Consider the following 21771-nt stretch of genomic DNA (forward strand, 5'->3'; position numbering starts at 1 on the left):
TCAAGAAACCTAATTATTGATGGAGAAAACTGTTTGCAGTGGGAACTATTGTGTAATCCTAATTTGTGGGACCAATTCTATTTTTATTTTTTCCATCATTGCTTATTTTTTTGAAATAATCCCTCCTTGTTTCATTCTCTGCTCCCTCATTGGACAGGCATTCTTCCATATTTTTCTAACATCTTTAGTATTGATTTACTAGTGAAAAAATAGATTTTGATATTTGAACTATTAAATCAATTTTCTACTCTCCTGACTTTTCCTATTATATATTTTACTTCTTATACTTGTTAACTCATTAGTGCTCTTTGTCTTCTCACTGTTAGTATGTGAAAGTAAGTACACACATATGCATATATAAATATATTTATACATATACACATGCATATATATGAATATCAATCAGAAATTCTTCCACTATGTGCTGAAAGCAAAGATTTCAATTCTTGGTTTTTCACTGGTTTCTGAAAATTTGTTTAGGTATTTTGTAAGTTTGCAAGCTGAAAACCGTAATTTCTAATTCTTTCAGTTAGATCTGAGGATTTTTTTTCTCTTTTCATCTATATAATATTTCATCTTTTGTGGTAATTCAGAAATCTGACTCCTATGTGTCTTGATGAGTTAAACTTGATATCTTTCTTTTGGTGTTCTGTGGATCCTTTTATTATATATTTTGCTATCTGCTTCCATTATTTTGGGGTAATTTTTCTATATTATCTCTTGGAGTATGGTGCTCAGATTTTTTTTCATAATATTCTATGGAAAATATTTAATAATGGTTATATCACTTTATATTTTAACTTCAAGTTTAGTATAATTGTGTTATAGAGTTCTCATGTATTCTTCAAATCTTGTTTTAAAATCTTTATTCTATTATTTTTGTGTTTGTGCATTTTTGCATTTTGATTCTATCATATTTTTAGGATAATCTATTTATATCGAAAGATTACTTTATCTTGTTTTAACTCTTAGTTTCCACTTAAATTGCTGAGGGGGTTTTTCCTCTAGAGCCCTCATTTCTCTTCTTAATTTTTTCACTCTTTAGTAAATTGCTTCTTATAGTTGTTCCATTGTCATTTGAGAGGGATTAAAGAATTTGTTTTTCTTATTCTTGAGATTTGCCTCAATTTCCTTTGTTGCATAGTGTTTATTCACTGAGATGGATCTCTTCAAACTAAGGCTCGTATTTCTTTTTTTGTCAGATTTTCTCTATCTTAATCACTCTGATATTTTTTCCTATGGTATCCTTGTAGAACATGTTCTTTCTGCCATTTTTTTTTTTTTCATTTAAAAAGGCTCAGAGATACTGTGTCTTTTTCACTGGCTTTACTGCTTACTCTGAAATAGGATTGGTACAAATAGAGATCAGCAAGGTCCATCATCTATGGTGAAGGTTATAAGGATGCTAAGGCAGGGAAACTTAAAGCATTTTATTACTTTCAAGTACTACCTTTACTATTCTCGTGGATTCTAAAATCCTCTCTGCTTTAAGACCTCTCTTTATGTTAGACTGATTAATTGTGAAAGGGTTATAAGGGATCCCTCTACTCCCCCAAAAACTTTTGAGCTCTTGACCTTGGAGGAGTTAAATCTAAGATTTATCTCTAGTGATATTTTATTGATAACTAGTGATCATTTATGAATATCAATTTGCATTTGACCTAGTTTCCAATATTTCTGGGCAATATTTTATGATTTCCTAAAAAAATCAGAGTATAAACATTTGGTTTCATCATTCATTCCTGGGAGAGCAATAATTCTTTGTTTCTTTCTCCAATCCTTTTCTTTTGGATCAATTATTTTTGTTCATACAAATTTTTCTTTCAATTTTGTTGTCTTTTGATTTTGCTTTAATAAATTTTATTGAATCATTGAATGTTTGCATTCTTCTCCATTAAATACCTTCACTCTTTTGCTTAAAGTTTTATGTTTTGCTCAGTCAACAATTATTTTAAATTTTTCATTAAAATTTCTAAATTCATGATTTATTTTTCCTTTCAGTTTTTTCCCCATTGAACTTCTAACTACTCTTTAAGTTTGTGAGCAAATGAATCCTTTTTGGGAGGGATTCTATTTTAGAAGTAATCTCTTCTCAACTAATTAGTCAAAAGTTAATTAAAATAATTAAATTCTTTTGGTATATTCTTATCCACAAATTTCCAGATCTTATGCTTTATTTCTCTCCAATATATCTGATATCTCTCCCCTCTACTTCACTTTCCTAGCCGCCACCTTTCTTCAAGGGCTCATCATTATTTTCCCAAACTATTTTTTAATAACCTTCTGTTTTGTCACCTTATATTAAGCCTCTCCCTACTGCAGTATATACTCTATACAATGATTTTCCCAAATTAGAAGTCTGTTCATATTATCTCTATCCAGTAGATACAAGAACTTCCCTATTGCATATTGGATAACATTTTCATTTCTGTTTAATATTTAAAGTTCTCCATATATGGAACCTTCCTTCCATTATAATCTTTTTTATTACACTCTACTATATTCTAAGAATATAGTCATGTATTTTTGCAGTTATTGGCTTCCATGCCTTTAATGTGTTTCCTCATCAACCCCAAACTGTTGGAATGCCTTGATTCTTTTAAAAGGCAGCCCAAACACCTGCAAATGAAGCCTCCCCATCTGGCAGTACTTTCTTTCTCCAAACTATTTCCTATATATTTTGTATATGTTATATACTTTCTTAATTATATTCTTATTGTCATTCCCATTAGAATGCAAGTCTCTTGAGAAGACATTTAGTCCTTTTTCTTTTGCTAGAGCTTGGCACATAACACTATTAAGAACTTTTCATTCCTTGATCATATTTTTCAATCTCTCTACTAATTTATTTTGTGGGTATTTCCTTCCTTTCTCCTCACTTTAGTTTTTGTTGTTCTTTTACTTGATATATTTCTAGCTTTTTCAGGAAATAAATGAAGAGCTGAAGACCTCTCACTTAAGTGTTTTGCTCAATATCGTGGATAAACTCAAATAAGTTAAAGAAAAATCTTCAAGTATTGTAATATTTTAGGCTTCATATGCAAATACTTGTTTGAGAGCCTTGATTCATTTCTCTAAATTTCATGATTCATACAAAACAAGTTCGCTTGTTCTGAAGTTCTTTTATGACCAAGTAAGCTAACTTTGTGACAAACACATGATTTTTTGATGCTTCATTGGCATATGTACTAGAATTCAATAAATCATTTATATTTTTGGCTTATACTTATTTGAAAAAAATTAAATTCATTTTTGAGAATTTGTTTCATTTACAATTCTACAAATTTTACCTCATACAAAAAGTCTCTATATACTGAAAATCATCAACTAATTGCTGATTAAAGCATATCAATTCTATGTCTATTTTCTACATTAATGGAACTTTTTAAGAAAATAAAAATAGAAAATGGCAAATGTAATTAAAATAATGTTTTTGATTCAAGTATAGGAAAACCTTGACTTACCAGGAAAGCTGGAGAATGGAGAATTTTTATCAATTTGTTTTTGTGGTTAAGTATAACTTTTAAAGGTCTCTTTCCATCCTCCCAATTACTTTCCAGTCTTTCTAGAACCAATAAATTCATTTTCCTGGCTTATTAAGTATAGTACAGTAAATATAATTTAATTATTCTGGAACTTTTGAATATAGGTTTTAAGCCAATCATCATCTATATAAAAAAAGATCACTGTACATAATTATAGATTTAGATTGCAGGACAGATTAAGTTAAATTCACTTTGATCCTATCATATACATACTTTTCTATCTTTAACTTTAAAATGATTTGTATGCCACAGACAGAGAGGACATTATTATTTGAAATTTCTGATTAAGGTTTTGCTCTGCCACATTGTTTGTTGTGTTCTACATACAGTATAACTGAAGAAGTTCTAAAAAATAAATTATCTATATTGTAGCTTTATAGGACAGGGACAGAAAAACCTTTATAACTCAAAATTTCTCTCCTATGACTTAACATTTCTAATGAAGGCCACTTGTTGCCCCAGATGATTATAGATAGAAGGAAAAAATAATTACAAATATTTTGGACATCTGTAGAAAGATGGTACTATCATTTTCTTCCTTATTACCATCAAAATGTGCCTCTTTCTGAAGGAATGCAAGAAATATTTCTCTAGAAGAAAAGCTCCTGAGGTTTGAAGCAAATCTTTGAAATCAAAAATAGAACGAATCAAAGAACTTTTTAATTGTTAAGTGGGATAATTTTCTTTGAAAGACTTTGTCTTTCAAAGATGTATCATATTATAGCAGATGCATCATATTATGTTTTAATACTTTTATACCAGTTTTGTTTCTTAGCCCTCTGATGCTTTTGTCCTGGGTGATTTGCTTTAAAAAAAATAAGAATTAATACTTTGAACTCTTTTGAGAAAAAATTCAATTAAAATTTCCTAAACTGAGTCAATAACAATCAGTGTTCATTGGGGACAGCTGGTGGCACAGTAGATAGAACACTGACTCTGAAGTTAGGAGGACCTGAGTTCAAATATGACATCAGATACTTAACATTTCCTAGCTGTGTGATCCTGGGCAAGTCACTTAATCCCAACTGCCTCAGGGGGGAAAAAAGATCAGTGCTCATGGTGACCATTTAGTCCTTTGCATATAACTTCAGCAATAGGATTTCCAGCCAGAAGGAATTGTAGGAACTCTAGTTCAGCTCTTTCATTTATCAACTAAGGAACTGAGGTCAAGACGTGGTCACACACACTACTGTAAGTAGTACATCCATCCACTACAACCATCTGCTACTTGCTGGTCTCTCCACTTAGAATCCCTGTGATTTCATGTTGTATACTGGCTTTGATGGAAGTTTTCAATCTTAGTAGTCAGTTCCACTCAATCTTCACCTGAATCCCTTCCATGTTCACATATTCCACTCCTACTTATTCTGTCACTCCCATTATATTATGAACAAACTGCCCTTGCTATTAGATTTGTGACCCCCTTTGGCATTTGCTCTGTATCTATTTTGTATTTCTATTTAATTATATCTGACTATTTATATCTCCATTTCTCTATTTCTTGTTATCTCTGCCTCTGTCTCTCTTTTCTCTCTCTGTCTCTTCTCCCATATTCTTCTCTTTCCTTCAGCATCATCTAACTTAAGACTTCTTAATCTTTTTCCATTTATGATCCATTTTCCCCTGATAAGTTTTTATACCTGATAAATATATATAAATTTATAAATTTTATAAAATATAAATTATATATACCCTATATATACTCTGGGTATATAGATATATAAAATAATAAATCAAATATTTACTGATAATAAACCATAATTTTGCAATCCCCATATTATTATGTGTCCCATATGGACTCATGACCTACAATTTAAGAAGATTTTTGTCTATTTATATACTCTCTCTCCTCCCTCTGCCCCAGAGTAGAACAAGCTTTTTTTTTTTTTTTTTTTTTTTTTTTGGTCAGGGCCTATTACCTTAGCTCATAGTAGATGCTCATAAATACCTATTGAATTAGTTTAAGTAGCAGAGTTAGAATATAAACTCAGCTCTGACTTCAAATCTGTTTTTTTTGGTATTGTACTATGTAGTTTTTAATATATAGTGTATAATTTAAATATTTATGTTTTTTATTTTCATCATAAGTTTTGAGAAATACAGGGTTATTCTCTACTATCATTTAAAAATGTCTCTTTTTAAAAGTTAAGCATTAACTTTAATCATACATTATTTTAGTTGAATGTGTTTTTGTTCTTTTGTAGGGATCCTTCATTAAAAAAAATAATTCTTAATGACTGGTCCAATTTGTGCCTGAGGACAATTTATTTATTTATTTAATATCCAAAATGTTAGTGCTTTTATATATTTGAAGAACTTTTATCTTAAAAATAATTTCACCATCCTCATCTTTTGTTTTGGATCTCTGAAGTTGAAAGAAATCTATACTATTGGAAAATTTCACATCAGAGAAGAAAAATGAGGATAAGGATGAGCAGACTCCTGGGCTATTCAAAATATGACATTGGTGTGATGGACATTTTAATTTAAATCTTTGGTAATGCTATTATTAAAATCCATAAAACTGTCTTATTTCCAAAAAGACAGTGTAAATCAAAAAATAGTTTTCTTATGCAGTAGTGCTAAAACAGAACTAGTTTTTGACTTTCTGTAGCTTGCCTTTTCTTCCTGACCCTGACTAACAACAGAAAATTTGCTTTGCACCTGCTCCAGCTGTGTCTTAAGTGATAAGCATCTTGCAGACCCAGAAAATTGCAGTATCAAATCTCAGCGCCAACTGTGAGGTAGCACTATCATCAAATCCCTGCTGAGAGGTGTTTCCTATTTAATTCCCAACAGAATATTTTTTTCTTCCTTGGTCTCTTTTTTTCAGGTTTAAGCTGTGACCTAAAACCTTCCTCTCCTTTACTAAAATATATTTCCATAGGTGCTTTTGCACTGACTCATCCTTACTTGTTTTATTTAACCCTGAACTCATTAGTAGGTCAGGGCGTCAGCAGCCTCAGGGTGGGTAAGGTGTCCAATTCAGATAATGAACATATTTATTTAGGGAGAGGAAATGGATAAGTATATATGCTATGGTTCACTGCTTTTCTCTAGAAACTAAAGTTCAAGAAACATTTAACATGTTATATATGAATGGGAAAATACATACTTATTTATATTTACAAAAGCAGTTTTGAATTATCTTTATCAGGCTAGCTAATTAAAAGTAAATCTGCTGACATAGCATTGGAGTCCAGAAAATGTTAAAAATTCATTCTAAAAATAGATAATTAACAATTTTTAATCTGTCTACAACTTTCTAGCTATATTCTTTATAAGTGGGTAGATATTTAAAAATTAAAATTAAAATGTCAAGGCACTGTCTTTAAAATGTAAAGTTTTTACATTTTTCTTTCAGAATTTTCAAACCGTCCCAAATCCTTAAAAGTACTTATAAACCCACAGAGTCACAAAAAAGAAGCTGCCCATATCTATTATGAACACGTTGAACCTCTTTTGAAGCTTGCAGAAATAAAGACGGACGTAACAAGTAAGTGATTTTAAGAATTTCATTCATAAAAAATTTACACAATCAATCAGGGTCACTTGAATTTATTCCTAATCATTATTAAAATAGAATTTTGGAAGCCTGACCTTTTAAAATCATATTTTTTAATTAAAGTAATATAATTTTATTTGTTTGTGAAACATTTTATTATGTCATATTAATACATTTTTTAAAAGAAAGAATTGAGATTCTTTCTACCCCCAAAATTCATCATTGTTAAAGTGAAATATAACTTTAGGCATGTAAGTGACTTTTTTACATGTGAATTATTTTTAAAGTTTGACAACCTAGCTGATTAACTGAAAAGTGTATGTATGATGGCCTTCCATGGAATGCTTTCCTTCCATTGTTTTTGTTCTGATTCTGACCCCTACTGGTTAGGTCAAAAGTGAGTATTTAATTGCTTATTTCAGATAGTGGAATAGAGCACAACTTCATTGCAAGATAGATCTTATAAATTTTGTCACCCTTGTTTTGAAATTGAGATTATGGAGCTTTAAAAAAACAAAGAATTTGCCAAAGAAGCAAGTAGAAAGGATGGGAATTGAAGTTTCCACCATATCTTCTGTTTCCATGGCCAGAAGTAACTCTGTTTCATTATATTGCTTTCTCCATGTTGCAGTATATGCTTAACTGTGAATTTGGTGATATGTAGATTGGTACATGGGCCTAGGCATATTAATTCCTCTTCCAGAAAAAAGTTCATGGTTAAAATAAGGATATATAACTGATAAAAATATTTAGTGTTGATTAACAGAGTACATGGGCAACTGGGTAGGATAGTGTATAGACTTGGGGTCAGGAAAACTCATCTTCCTGAGTTCAAATCTGGCCTCAGATACTTTCTAGTTACTTTACCCAATTAGGCTCCTTTTTTTTTTTTTTTTTAATCTGGAAAATGAGTTGGAGAAGGAAATGGGAATCTACTCTAATGTCTTTATCAAGAAAACCCCAAATGGCATTATTTGCAGTCAGTCATGACTGAATAACATCAGAGTACATAATTATATTTGCTTAAAGTGCTAAATGTAGAAACATATACAAAGGTACTTGAATACATAGAGAAACACACATATGCACGTGTATCTGTGTAAGTGGATTTGTGTGTTTGTGTGTTTGTGTGCATATACTTATACATATATTCATACACATATTTATATATATATATGTATGCATATATACACATGGATCTATGTCTATGTGTGTTTTTGTATTAGAGATAAGGATCTAAACACATGATTTTAACTGATAATAGGAACTTTGCTGAGGGAACTACCACTACCCATGCAGATCAGCATCTTCTCTGAAGCTTAAATTTTTGAGAATGTCTTTAACGCTTAGAAATGAAATGAAATTAAGAGGTACACATATAAATGTATCCTCTTGTCCTTTCAAATATTATGCTTCTTTCAAAGCTGATGACATCTTCATTACATTTCTTCTTTGAATTTTTTTTATTTGTTGCATGCTCTAACCCTTTCATACCATAGAATCTAAAGAACTTGCCTTTTACTTTGCCATAAATATAAAAGACCACCAGATCAAATAATTATTTATTAACTAAACATTTATTAAGCTCCTTCTATGTGCTATGTCTCTTTTGGATTGAGTAGTGTATTAAATGTTTAGGCAACAAGGATAGAAATTACAGTGAATGTTTTCAATTGACCTTGGCTGAAAGGGAACATTTCCACATTTAGTGTCTGATGACCCCAAAAAGTAGTCCCAATCAGAAGAGCCAGATTGAGGGAAATTCAGTGCTCAAAGGCCTTTCATTTCCAACAATTTTATAATGTTTCAACTAGGAAGCTCCTAGGTAGAGAAGCAAACTTCAGGCAAGGAAAGTCGAGACAAATTCTCAAACAAGGAAGTTCCAGATTCATTAAATATCTACAAAACTTTCAACTTGGATATGGGGACTGAAGTGAATAAAATAATAAAAATTCTACCAAGAGGACAACAATCATTTCATATACTCTTAGGGGTATGAAAGTTTACACCAAGTTGACTTAACTACACCTGAAAACCTGGGAAAAGTTATAGGTGAATTTCATACCCGCTAGTACTTTGTAATAAACACCAGAAGAAGAGAATGTACCTTTGGACCAAACAGATGCTCATCATCCCATCCAAGAAACCCTAGGGTCTTCCCCTCCCAGATTCATTCATTCATTCATTCATTCATTCATTTATCTAGATAATTTTTGAACTAGGGTGAAAGAGGAGATTATTTGCCTTAATTGCTACCTCGTCTTAATTACTAAATGAATGTAGCCTCAGTGAAACTGAGAGCTGTTGAAGACTTAGCTTAAAAAGGCCAAAATCTATCATTTCATCCAGGGTCATTGCTAGTCATCTTGATCTATATCTTGCCATTGGACCCAGATGGCTCTGCAGGAGAAAATGAGGAAAGTGATCTTGCACAGTCCTGCCTCACCTAAATCCAATCCATCTGCTTGTCCTAGTATCACCTCCCTGACACCATGGTTCTCTTTGAAAACAAATGACAAACAACAACAACAACAACTAGAATAGTCTGAACTTGCTCTGATCACCCCAAAAATTCAATTCATGAAGTAAAGTTGGATATAGGAGTAAATAGAAAAGTAAACTGATGATAAAGAAATGTTATTTTTCAGAACACTTTGTATCTCTAGGATACAAGCCCTAGAGAAAGAGAAATTTCACAGTGACTCTAGGCAATCTCATATGGTGTGGTCACAAGGTCTAATGGATTTCCAGGAAGAGCTAAAACATTTTAAATGAAATTAAATCCTTAGTGTAAAAATGGAAAGAAAATGAAAAGCTCATTACAGGAAGTACAAAAATTTAACCTAGTAGCAGACTCCCTGAAAATAGGATGGAAGAAAAATCAGTTATTTCATGAGATAAAATCAATCAAAATACTGAAAAAAATAGATTAAAATGTTTAAAATATCTCCTATCAAAGGAACTGATCTAGAAAACATATCAAAAGAAAACTAATCTAAAAATCACTACACTACCTGAAAACTAAAAAGAAAAAAAATGTTGGATACCACATTTCAAAAAGATTGTACATTAAAACTTCTCAGACCTATTAGAATCAGAGAACAAAACAAAACCAAAGCAAGCAGACAAAAAAGATCCACCTGCGTCCTCCTGAAAGAAACACTAAAGTAAATGCTCCAAGGAGTACTATAGCCTCAAATCCAGAGTTACCAAGATAAAGAAAATATACTGTAAGCAGATACAAAGAGTTCAAATACCAAAGAACTGTATCCATTATTACATAAGTTTTGAAAGTTATCACCATAAAGAAAAAGAAAGCCTAGAGGATGATGTTTCAAAAGAAGATAAATAGTTACAACTAAGAAAGGGAAAGAAAAACATAATACACTAGGGAAGAAATGGGAGAGAAGAGAAATATCACTTAATTTCAAGTAGTTGCTGGAGGGACACAAGGAAACAAGAAGCTATTAACATTTGGAAGAAGTGAGTGGAGTAAACAGTCATCAAATACATGTTACCTTCCTTTTGTCTGACAGAGGAGAGTTTAAAACACACAGAGAATTCAGTAAAAAAAATATCAAATTTACTGAGGAAACAGAAATGGGAAAGTGTTAAAAAGGAGGGAGAGAGAAATAATAAGCAACAAAATCTCTAGATTTGGAGATTAAGTTGTGAAGAAAAGATTAAAAGGAAATAAGGAGTAAAAGCCTATTATTGTCTGGTTGAGAGGAAGAAAAGGGGAACTTTGGAGCAGAAAAATATCACTTGTTAGTAGTAAGAACACCATTTTTATCTTTCATCTTCTTTGTGGAGAGGGAGTTTGAGAGTAAGAAGAAGAAAAAATAAAAATGAACATTACTTTTCTACTACTTTCTACTACTTGGTTTCCACTTCAACATCATCATTCTTTCCCTTCCCTATGTCCTGTCCCCCACCATAAACATCACCAGAAAATTTTTCATTATGGACATTACTTTAGTTTTGGTATTCATACTTCATCAATTGCCTCTATCCATATAATGCTGGAGAGTAAAAGGAAAATCTCCCAATACTTTCTTTATAGAACATTCAGTATTTCCAGCCATCTCTTCATTTCTCATGAGTTACTCATTTTGGTTTTGGCTTCTCCTCATGCCCTCATGCTGGCTACCCTGAAAGCTACTCAATCCTATCCCCTTCCTGTCTTCTTCAGTTTTTTGTGTACTGTGTTCTGTTATTAGATTGTAAGCTCCTTGAGGGCAGGGACTGCCTTTCTTTTTCTTATTTGTATCTTTAGAATGTAACACAGTGCCGAATATATCAACTTCATTAATATTTATCATATTGTAACTGGATGTGAAGAATATACAGTTAAGAATTCTAAACAACAAAATGAATGGGAGGACTGTATCATTATATAAATTGAAGAATATAGCAAGATAGATTAGAAATTAGAGTTCAACAATTGGTATTTCTAAAATCATTCTTGAAAGAAATGGTAAATTTCTTTTTAAGAAAATTCTGGACTTAGCACATACCAAATAAAAGTAACGTTTACATATATTGTAATGTGAAAAGAGGGAATAGTTAAGTGAAATTGTGGATTTCTATTATTTAGAGTTTGATTTTCTTTTTGAGTACAAAATAAATTTAACATCTTTTTCTATATATCTTATGATACACTTTAAAATATATAATAAATTTAATAAAGCTATCATGCTTATATACATTCTCTCTCTCTTTTTTTTTTTTTGAGGAACTATACTTATCCTTTCTCTCTCCCACAATCAAAAAAAGAAAAGCAAAAACTTTTTTTTAAAAAAATAAACATTCATAGTTAAGTAAAAAAAAAAAATCCACCATTGGTCATGTCCAAAAAATTTACTTTATTTTGCTATTTTGCCTATTTAGCCCATTATCTCTGATAGGGTGGGAAATATGCTTCATCATTGGACCTCTCAAATTGTACTTGATCTATTGATTATCTATTTATCATAGTTCTCAAGTTTTTCAAAGATGCTATTCTTTGTAATTTTGATATTGTGTAAATTGTTATTCCTTGTTCAGTTTATTATGTATCAGTTTATGTCTTTCCAGGTTTCTCTGAAATCATAACATTTATTCTTTCTTGCAGGATAATAATATTCCATTGCATTGATGTCATAATTGGTTCTTTATTACTTATCGCCATCCACTTGATTTTTAATTTTTTGCCAAAAATTAAGTAAATTAATTTAGAATATGTTGTCATGTTTTATAATTATATTCATGTAGTTCCTGTTATTGTCTTTGCAGGTAGACTCTCAAATATTTTATACATCCTATAGTTGTTTTTGATGGGATTATGTATTTTATAGATTCCTCTTAGGTTTGTTGTGAGAAATGCTAGTGATTATGGAAATTTATTTAAAAATTTTATAATACTGAAGTTTTTTCAGTATTTAATTTTTAGTTGAATCTAGAGTTCCCTAAGGGAAAAAATTATCATCTGCAAAAAGTGATGAATTTATTTACTCCATTTATTTTTCTTCCTTTTATTTCTTTCTTGACATTGTTATCACTAGCATTTTTTGAACTATATCTTACAATTGTGGTGACAATAAATATACTTAGTTTTTTCTTCCTTTTCTTATTGGGAAAGCTTTTAGTTTATGTTCATCACATATAATGTTGATCCTTGTTTTCAAACAGATATCACTTAAACTAATAACTAAAGGATTATTAATTCCTATTTTTTATTTTGATTTTTTTGGCCTTTTTCATTCTCTCAGAAGCTTTTTCTGCTTCTAATTACATAAATTACATTTTTGGTTCTTATTATTAATATATTATACATTTAGCTTTCACTTCTAACGAACCCACTGTAAGTTACTGGCATAAATACAACAAAGTCAAAATGTATAATATTTTAGATATTTGATACCCTTCTTGCTACTATGTTATTTAAATTTTTAGCATTCATATGCCATGATATTAATCTTTATGTTTCTTTCTCTGTATTGACTTTCCATGATTTAAGTATCAGGCTCATATTCATATTATAGAAGGAAGTTAGTAAGACCTTTCCTTTCATTGTAAACAACTTGTATAGTATTTGAATTAGTTTTTCTTAGATTGTAAACTCCTTGAGGGCAGAAGACTGCCTTTTGCCTTTTGTCTTTTTTTTTTTTTTTTTTTTTTTGTATACCCAGCACTTAGCACTGTGCCCGATACATATGAGGGACTTCATAAATGCTTATTGAATCACATCAGAGAACTGACTTGTAAATACTTCTGGCCCCAGACTTTTTTCCTTTTGGAAGTTTACTTAGGAGAGTTTTAATTTCTTTTTTTTTTTTTCTGAAATTGGGCTATTTACAGTCTGTTAATTCTGTTATTCTGGGAACTTTATTTTTTTTTTGTGAATATTCAACTATTTCAAATAATTTGTCAGTTTTATTGATATATAGTTGGACAAAATAATTTCTAATTATTTTACTGCTTTCCATTTGTTATGAATTCCTTCTCATCTAGTTTTCTTTCTTTTAAAAATCAAATCAGCTAATGATTTTTGTGTAGTTTGTTTTTCTCACAAAGGACCTAATTAATATTATTTTTTCCAAATGTTTTTGCTTTCCTTATTGAATTACTTTGCTTTTCAGAATTTTCATTTTGATACTTAATTGGTGTTTTGATTTGCTGATATTGTATGGTTTTCTGTTGGTTTGTTTCAGATCCAATTCATTGATCTATTCTTGGTACATTTTGCTAATGAAAGTGTTTAAAGAAAAAAATTATCCTCTCAAACTACTTTGATAAACACTCCATTTGTCTATTTGTTTCTATGATTTATCTTTTGATCCAGCCATTTTTAGTATTGCTATTTAGTTCCTATTTCAACAGTTCCTGGCTCCCTTACTGCCAAACTATATGGTCTTAACCCAGGAAATTCCCTCAGTACCTGGGAATTCTTTGCCATGGCACATCTAACCACTCCTTTGTCTTTCTTTATCTAAGCAATTTCTCTGAAAATTGTTGACTTTTCCACCCTTTCTAACATTGTTGAGTTCCTCCTGATGTCTTCATTTTGTAGAGGAGCCCAAACCAGTTAGTGAATCAGCGCATAAACAATTGCCTGTGACAGGCAATTGTGCCAAATTGTTGGAGTACAAATATAAAAATTTCTGTTCTTACAACGTTTATAGTACGGTGCAGGAATATAATACACAAAAGGAAAATAAAAGATAGTATAGGGGAAGCAAGGTACTTAGTGATCAGGAATGTTGGAGAAGTTCAGAAGAAGTGAAATCAGGTAGGAAAAGGAAGAGAGGGATATCCTGGGTGCCCTCCTTAAATGGTGGTTTTGGAAGAAGATCTTTCGATTTTCCTATCAGGGGGGACACCAGAGGGCAGAGGGCTCTGGTAAAGTTTGAGTTACAGCATTGAAGTGATCTTCCGGATGGAGAGATTCCTGGAGAATGACTGAGCTATTCAAAGGAGTGCAATTGGGTGGGAAATGAAGACAGTTGGCTTGGTGCATTTTAATGTAAAGGTTTTAAGAGAAGCTCTCTGACACCCTTTTGAGGGTGGGGGGATCCAAGATACAGTCGGTACTGATGAAGTGTGAGTTGCAAGGCTGATAAAATTTTGCAGAATATAAAGGTCCCTGGGGCATATTGGAGATGTTAAAAATTGGGATTTTTTAACAAAAACATTTAGAGGATTCAGTTGTTATGGCTTTGTTATTTTCCTTAGCTGCATTCAGTAGCATGTGAGTATAAATGAAAGCAAATGATTGTGGAATGACCTAAGGCTGAGATTTTGCTGAGTAATATCAGTGGGCAAGGTATGGCACTTGGGGAAAAAAAAAGTTTAGTATAGAATTGAAGTGGTTCACCACAAAGCAAGATCACATCAAGGGGGAAAGAACAGAGTAGGTACAAGAATTGAAGGTGGAATGACAGCTGATTATGATCAGATAAGAGAATCTCAGATCTAATATGGAAATTCAAGGATATGACTATCTTTGATCATTGTATTTTTGATTGTATAATTGCATTTATATATAAGGGATATCTTAGGAAAGGAAACAATATAATCAAAGAATCAACTTGGTTTAATTGTGAACAGGTCATAAATAACATACATAGATAACTTTGCAGTTAGGTTCAAAAAGATGATTTCATAAGTAGAAAGTTGAGATTGTACAATTTAATAGCCTGTTTGTCTTAAAATGATCAAGTGGCTTTAGATTGCAAGCTAGATATGGTTGCCAGAAAAATTCTTTTACTCTTAGTTAGCATGAAGTGAAACTTTAGTTTCCAAGTGAGGTGATTCAATGAGATGATAATATTGCTTTACTATGCTATAGTCAAACTATAACTTTATTTCCAGGAAGTCCAGTTATAAGAGACATTGATTGACTGCATAGCATCCAGAAGGATGGGAAGCTAGGAAGGATCAAGGAAAAGTGTGGGGGGTTCTGCCATATGAGAATTTGTTTAAAGGATGTAAGATGTTGCGCTCCAGAGAAGAGATAACTCAGGAAACATATAACTGACTTCAAGTGGTTTTTAAAAATTAAAAGTTTTAATTTTTCTATTATATGCACAATTTTAAACATTCTTTTAAAAAACTTGAGTTTTAAATTCTCTCTCCCTCCCTTATTGAGAAGGCAGGCAATTTGATATGATTATATACATGAAGTCATGGAAAATGTATTTCCATATTAATCATGTTGTGAAAGAAACACAGACCAAAATAAAATAAAAGGAAAAATCATATTTATATTATTTTGATAGTCTGAGAGGAGATAGCATTTTTCATCATAAGTCCTTTGTAATTGTTTAGGATCTTTGTATGGTGAGAATAACTAAGTCATTTGTAATTGAGCATTATATAATATATTTTCCTGTACAATATGTTTTCCTATTTTCTTGATTCCAAGTTCTAAGTTCTTCTAAGAAGAACTTTAAGTTCTAGGTAAGAACTTTACTTTGCCTCAATTAATGTAAGTCATTCCAAGTTAGTTCTGAAACCATGTTGTTCATCATTTCTCACAGCACAATAGTATTTCATCAAAATAATATAATATAACTTGTTCATCCATTTCCCAATTGATAGGTTTCCCTTAAATTTCTAACTCTTTGCCTCCACAAAAAGAGCTGCTACAAACATTTTAAATACATAGGTTCTTTTCCTTTTTAAAAAATATCTCTTTGGCATATAGACAGAGTAGTGGTATTAGAGCAGAGTTTATGCATGATTTTATTTTTATTGACTTTTTACTCTTTTTATTTAATTTTTAAGCTTAAATACAAAATAATAAGAAAAAGCCCTTGAACATAAGAGAGGACTCAAAATATAAAAAAATCAATTTCTGTTTCAAGAAAGCCCATATAATAAATACTATACAGAATACTATGCATTATATTTAGAGCTATCCATCTTTTTGTTTTCTTGTAGGCTTTCTTTTACTCTCTTCTGTGCACTTTTGAATTTAAATTTTTCCTCTCTCACCCTTCCCAAGAAAGTTACAGTTAAACATATATATATATATATATACATGCATCTATATACATGCAGACATACACATGTACATAAGATATCTATAATAATTCACATATATACATGTATGCATTCATACACATATATGTAAGATTGTATTATGCTTATTTTCACTTGTCATCTGTTTCTCTGAAACTCAATAGCATCTACTTTCACAAGTCGAAGTCTTTCCATATTCTTTAAACCAAGTCATCATTTCCTATACCACAGCAATATTCTAACTTTATGCTGTCTAGTTATTTTAGATGGTCTAAAATAATATTGGTTAATATGTCTGACATATTTCCCCTTATTTTCTGTTTTGATTAAGTTTTATTTTTTACTTTGTATGAAATTATGAAAAAAACTTGCTTTTCTCACATAACAAATTGTACTCCTGATCTTTATTTTTTGTTTGTATATATGTCTTATTTTTACAATATTTCTTGAAAACAACATATTTTAGTTGACTTCATTTCATTGATCTGCTCTTTCTCTATTTTATTGATATAAATGTTTAAAGATATAAGTTTTCATACATACAGCTTTGGTTATATCCCCAGAATTTCAGTATGTTCTTTCATTGTTATCATTCTCTTTAGTGTAAATTATTGATTTTCCCCATTACTTCTACTTTGATTTACTTAGTCTTTGGAATTAGAATATTTTGTTTCCAATCAAGCTTTAATCCATCCTTCCTTCACCCTTTATTGATGGGGATTTTTATTGTATTATGAGCCAAAGAGGATGATTTAATATACTATTCTGCATTTGGTTGTGAGGAATTTCCCCCTAATACATGGTCATTTTTTTTTTTTTTTTGTTTAGGTGCCATGTACTGTTGCAAAAAAAAAAAAAAGGTGTATTCAATTTCTTGTTTATTTTTTGTTTATTTACTTCTGAAAGAGGGAAATTGAGATCCCTCACCAATATAGTTTTAGTGTTTCTTTCTTTCTTTCTTTCTTTCTTTTTTTTAAACATGTTTGACTTCTTCATTTAAGCATTTGGTACATATGTGTTTAGTTTCGTATTGATATTATTTCATTGAACCTTTTAGCAAGATGTAGTTTTCTTATTTATCTCTTTCAATTAGATCTATTTTTGTTTTTGCTTTTTATGACATCGCAATTGTTGTCTAGGCCTTTTATAATGTGAGATATTTTATCCCATACTACTTCTCCATTCCCAGTGTATCCTTCTTTCTTGTCCCCCCTTTTTAAAATTGTTCCTTCAGGTAACTCTCTCCTGTGCCATATGTGTATGCCTTAATAATGATAGAGTTCTTAAAAACTTTAGGTGCCATCTTCCCATGTAGAATTGTAAACCATTTAACTTTCTGGAATACCTTGTGATTTTTTTTCCTGCTTATTTTTATGCTTTTCTTGAGTCATATCTGAAAATCAGATTTTCTGTTTAACTCTGGTCTTTTTATTAGGAATATATAAAAATCCTCTATTCCATTAAATACTCATTCTCTCCTGCCCTGAAGATTTATACTGTTTCATTGGATAAGTGATTCTTTTTTTAGAAGTTTTGGTTTTTAATATGATGAATTGCATTAATTCTTTTATTATTATTATAGCTTTATTTACAAGATATATGAATGGGTAATTTTTCAGCATTGAACCTTTTAAAACCTTCTGTTCCAACTTTCCCCCTCCTTCTCCCCACCCCCCTTCCCTAGATGGCAGGTAGACCAATACATGTTAAATATATTAAAGTATATGTTAAATACAATATATATATCTATATATCTATACAGATATATATATATATGCATATTGATACAGTTATTTTGCTGTGTAAGAAAAATCGGACTTAGAAATAAGGTAAAAGTAACCTGAAAAGGAAATCAAAGATACAAGTGAACAAACACAGAGGGAATAGAAATGTTATGTTGTGGTTCATATTCATTTCCCATAATTCTTTCACTGGGTGTAGCTGGTTCTCTTCATTATTGAACAAATGGAACTGATTTGGTTTATCTCATTGTTGAAGAAAGCCACGTCCATCAGAATTGATCATCATATAGTATTGTTGTTGAAGTACATAATGATCTCCTGGTCCTGCTCATTTCACTCAGCATCAGTTCATGAAAGTCTCCCCAGGCTTTCTGAAATCATCCTGCCGGTAATTTCTTAAAGAACCATAATATTCTATGACATTCATAAACCACAACTTATTAAGTCATTCTCCAATTGATGGGCATCCATTCAATTTCCAGTTTCTAGCCACTACAAAAAGGGCTGCCACAAACATTTTTGCACATACAGGTCCCCTTCCTTCTTTAGATCTCTTTGGGATATAAGCCCAGTAGTAATGCTGCTAGATCAAAGGGTATGTACAGTTTGATTACTTTTTGAGCATAGTTCCAGATTACTCTCCAGAATGGTTGGATTCATTCACAATTTCAACAACAATGCATCAGTATCCCAGTTTTCCCATATTGCCTCCAACATTCAGTATTATCTTTTCCTGTCATCCTAGCCAATTTGACTAGTATGTAGTAGTATCTCAGAGTTTTCTTAATTTGCATTTCTCTGATTAATAATGATTTGGAGCATCTTTTCATATGGCTAGAAATAGGTTCTATTTCTTCATCCAAAAATTGTCTTCATATCTTTTGACCATTTTTAATTGGAGATTGGCTTGATTTCTTATAAATTAGAATCAATTCTCTACATATTTTGGAAATGAGACCTTTATCAGAACTTTTGATTGTAAAAATATCTTCCCAGTATATTGCTTCCCTTCTAATCTTGTCTGCTTTAATTTTGTTTGTATAAAAGCTTTTTAATTTGATATAATCAAAATTCTCTATTTTGTGATCAGTAATGATCTCTAGTTCTTCTTTGATCACAAATTTCTTGCTCCTCTACAGGTCTGAGAGGTAAACTATCCTATGTTCTTCTAATTTATTTATAATCTCATTCTTTATGCCTAGACCATGAATCCATTTTGACCTTATCTTGGTATATGGTGTTAAGGATGGATCCATGCATAGTTTCTCCCACTAAATTTCAATTTTCCCAGCAGTTTTTGTCAAAGAGAACATTCTTATCCCAAAAGCTGGGGTCTTTGTGTTTGTCAAACACTAGATTATTAAAGTTATTGATTATTTTGTCCTGTGAACCTAACCTATCCAATGATCAACTAGTCTATTTCTTAGCCAATACCAAATGGCTTTAGTGACCACTGCTTTATAATATAGTTTTAAATCTGGTACACCTAGGCTACCTTCATTTGATTTTTTTCATTACTTCCCTTGAAAGTCTTGGCCTTTTGTTCTTTCAGATGAATTTTGTTGTTATTTTTTCTAGGTCATTAAAATAGTTTTTTGGGAGTCTGATTGGTATAGCACTAAATAAACAGAAAAGTTTAGGTAGTATTGTTATCTTTATTACTTTCACTCTACCTATCCAAGAGCACTTAATATTTTTCCAATTGTTTTGATCCGACATTATTTATGTGGAAAATGTTTTGTAGTCTTGCTCATATAGTTCCTGACTTTCCCTTGGCAGATAGATTCCCAAATATTTTATACTATCAGCAGTTACTTTAAATAGAATTTTTCTTTGTATCTCTATCTGTTGGATTTTGTTAGTGATATATAAGAATGCTGATGATTTATGTGGGTTTATTTTGTATCTTGCAACTTTTCTAAAAGTGTGGATTATTTCTAACAGCTTTTTAGTAGAATCTCTGGGGTTCTCTAAGTATACCATCATATCATCTGCAAAGAGTGATGATTTGGTTTCCTCATTACCTACTCTAATTCTTTTAATCTCTTTCTCAACACTTATTGCTAAATCTTGCATTTCTAATACAATATTGAATAGTAATGGTGATTGTGAGCAACCTTAATTCACTCCTGATCTTATTGGGAATGGTTCCAGTTTATCCCCATTACATATAATGCTTACTGATGGTTTTAAATAGATGTGACTGACTATTTTAAGGAAAAGCCCATTTATTCCTATACTTTCAAGTGTTTTTTAATAGGAATGGATGTTGTCTTTTATCAAATGCTTTTTTATAGTTTTCTTCTTTATCTCTTTTAATTAGCTCAATTTTTGCTTTTGCTTGATTTGAGATAAGGATGGCTACGCCTGCTTTTTTTACTTCACTTGAAGTGTAATAGATTCTGCTCCAGCCTTTTACCTTTACTCTGTATGTATCACCCTGCTTTAAATGTGTTTCCTCCAAACTATATATTGTAGGATTCTGGCTTTTGATCCAGTCTGCTATCCACCTCCACTTTATGGGAAAGTTCATCCCATTCACATTTACTGTTAAAACTACCAATTCTGTATTTTCTGCCATCTTATTATCCTCAGATTATACTTTTATTTTCCTTTCCTTTCTTCCCCTCTTCCCAGTATTAAACTTATGAGCATTACTTGCCTCACACAGCTCTCCCTCTTTAGAATCCCTCCCATCCCCTTTGAGTCCCTCTCCCTCTCTTATATCTTTCCCTTCTATTTAGCTTGCTCTTCCTTTTCTCTTTTCCTCTCCCACTTTTTAATGAGGTGAGAGAAGTTTCTCTGCAAACCAAATATGTCTAACTTTTTCTCTTTTATCCTAATCTGGTGGGAGTAAGATTCACACAATGTTCCTCCCCCTCTCTTAATTCCCTCAGATATGATGTTTCCTTTGCCTCTTCATGGGATGTAATTTCCCTGTTTTTATCTCCCCCTTTTCTTTTTTTCCAATACAATCCCCTTTCCACTTCTACTTACCTTTTTATATTATAACAGTAAAATCAAATTATACATGTACTCTTTATGTATGCCCATAACAGAAATACAGTTCTCAGGAGTTCTTTTTATCTTTTATACTTCTCTTGAGCCCTTATTTGGAGGTCAATTTTTTTTTGTTTAGCTCTAGCTTTTTCATTAGGATTGAATGGAATTCACCTGTTTCACTGAATGTCCATCTTCTTCCCTGGAAGAAAACGTTCAGCTTAGCTGGGTAGTTTATTCTTGGCTGCATTACAAGTTATTTTGCCTTATGGAATATCATATTCCAGGCCCTTTGATTCTTTAATGTGGAAGTGGCTAGATCCTGAGTATTCCTTATTTTGGCTCTGCAGTATTTTATTTGTTTTTTTCTGGCTGCTTGTAATGTTTTTCCTTAGTGTGATAGTTCTGAAATTTAGCCAAAATATTCCTTGGAGTTTTTATTTTAAGGTCTCTTTCAGAAGGTGTTCGATGAATT

The 21771-nt window shown here is 31.2% G+C and overlaps 1 protein-coding gene across 4 annotated transcripts in view; it reads left to right on the plus strand.

The window, feature by feature from the left end:
- Positions 1 to 21771, plus strand: part of CERKL (ceramide kinase like) — a 243043-nt gene that overhangs the window by 105602 nt on the left and 115670 nt on the right. For all 4 annotated transcript variants that reach the window (XR_004233073.1, XM_003764024.3, XM_031960373.1 and 1 more), the window contains exon 3: positions 6910 to 7041. Coding sequence is in view for 3 of the 4 variants with exons in the window: in XM_003764024.3 (XP_003764072.2) it covers positions 6910 to 7041 (132 nt within the window). In the remaining variant the exon portion in view is untranslated. The remainder of the gene's footprint in view (positions 1 to 6909; positions 7042 to 21771) is intronic.

This window comes from Sarcophilus harrisii, chromosome 3 (assembly GCF_902635505.1).
Source record: "Sarcophilus harrisii chromosome 3, mSarHar1.11, whole genome shotgun sequence".
NCBI classification, from domain to species: Eukaryota; Metazoa; Chordata; class Mammalia; order Dasyuromorphia; family Dasyuridae; genus Sarcophilus; species Sarcophilus harrisii.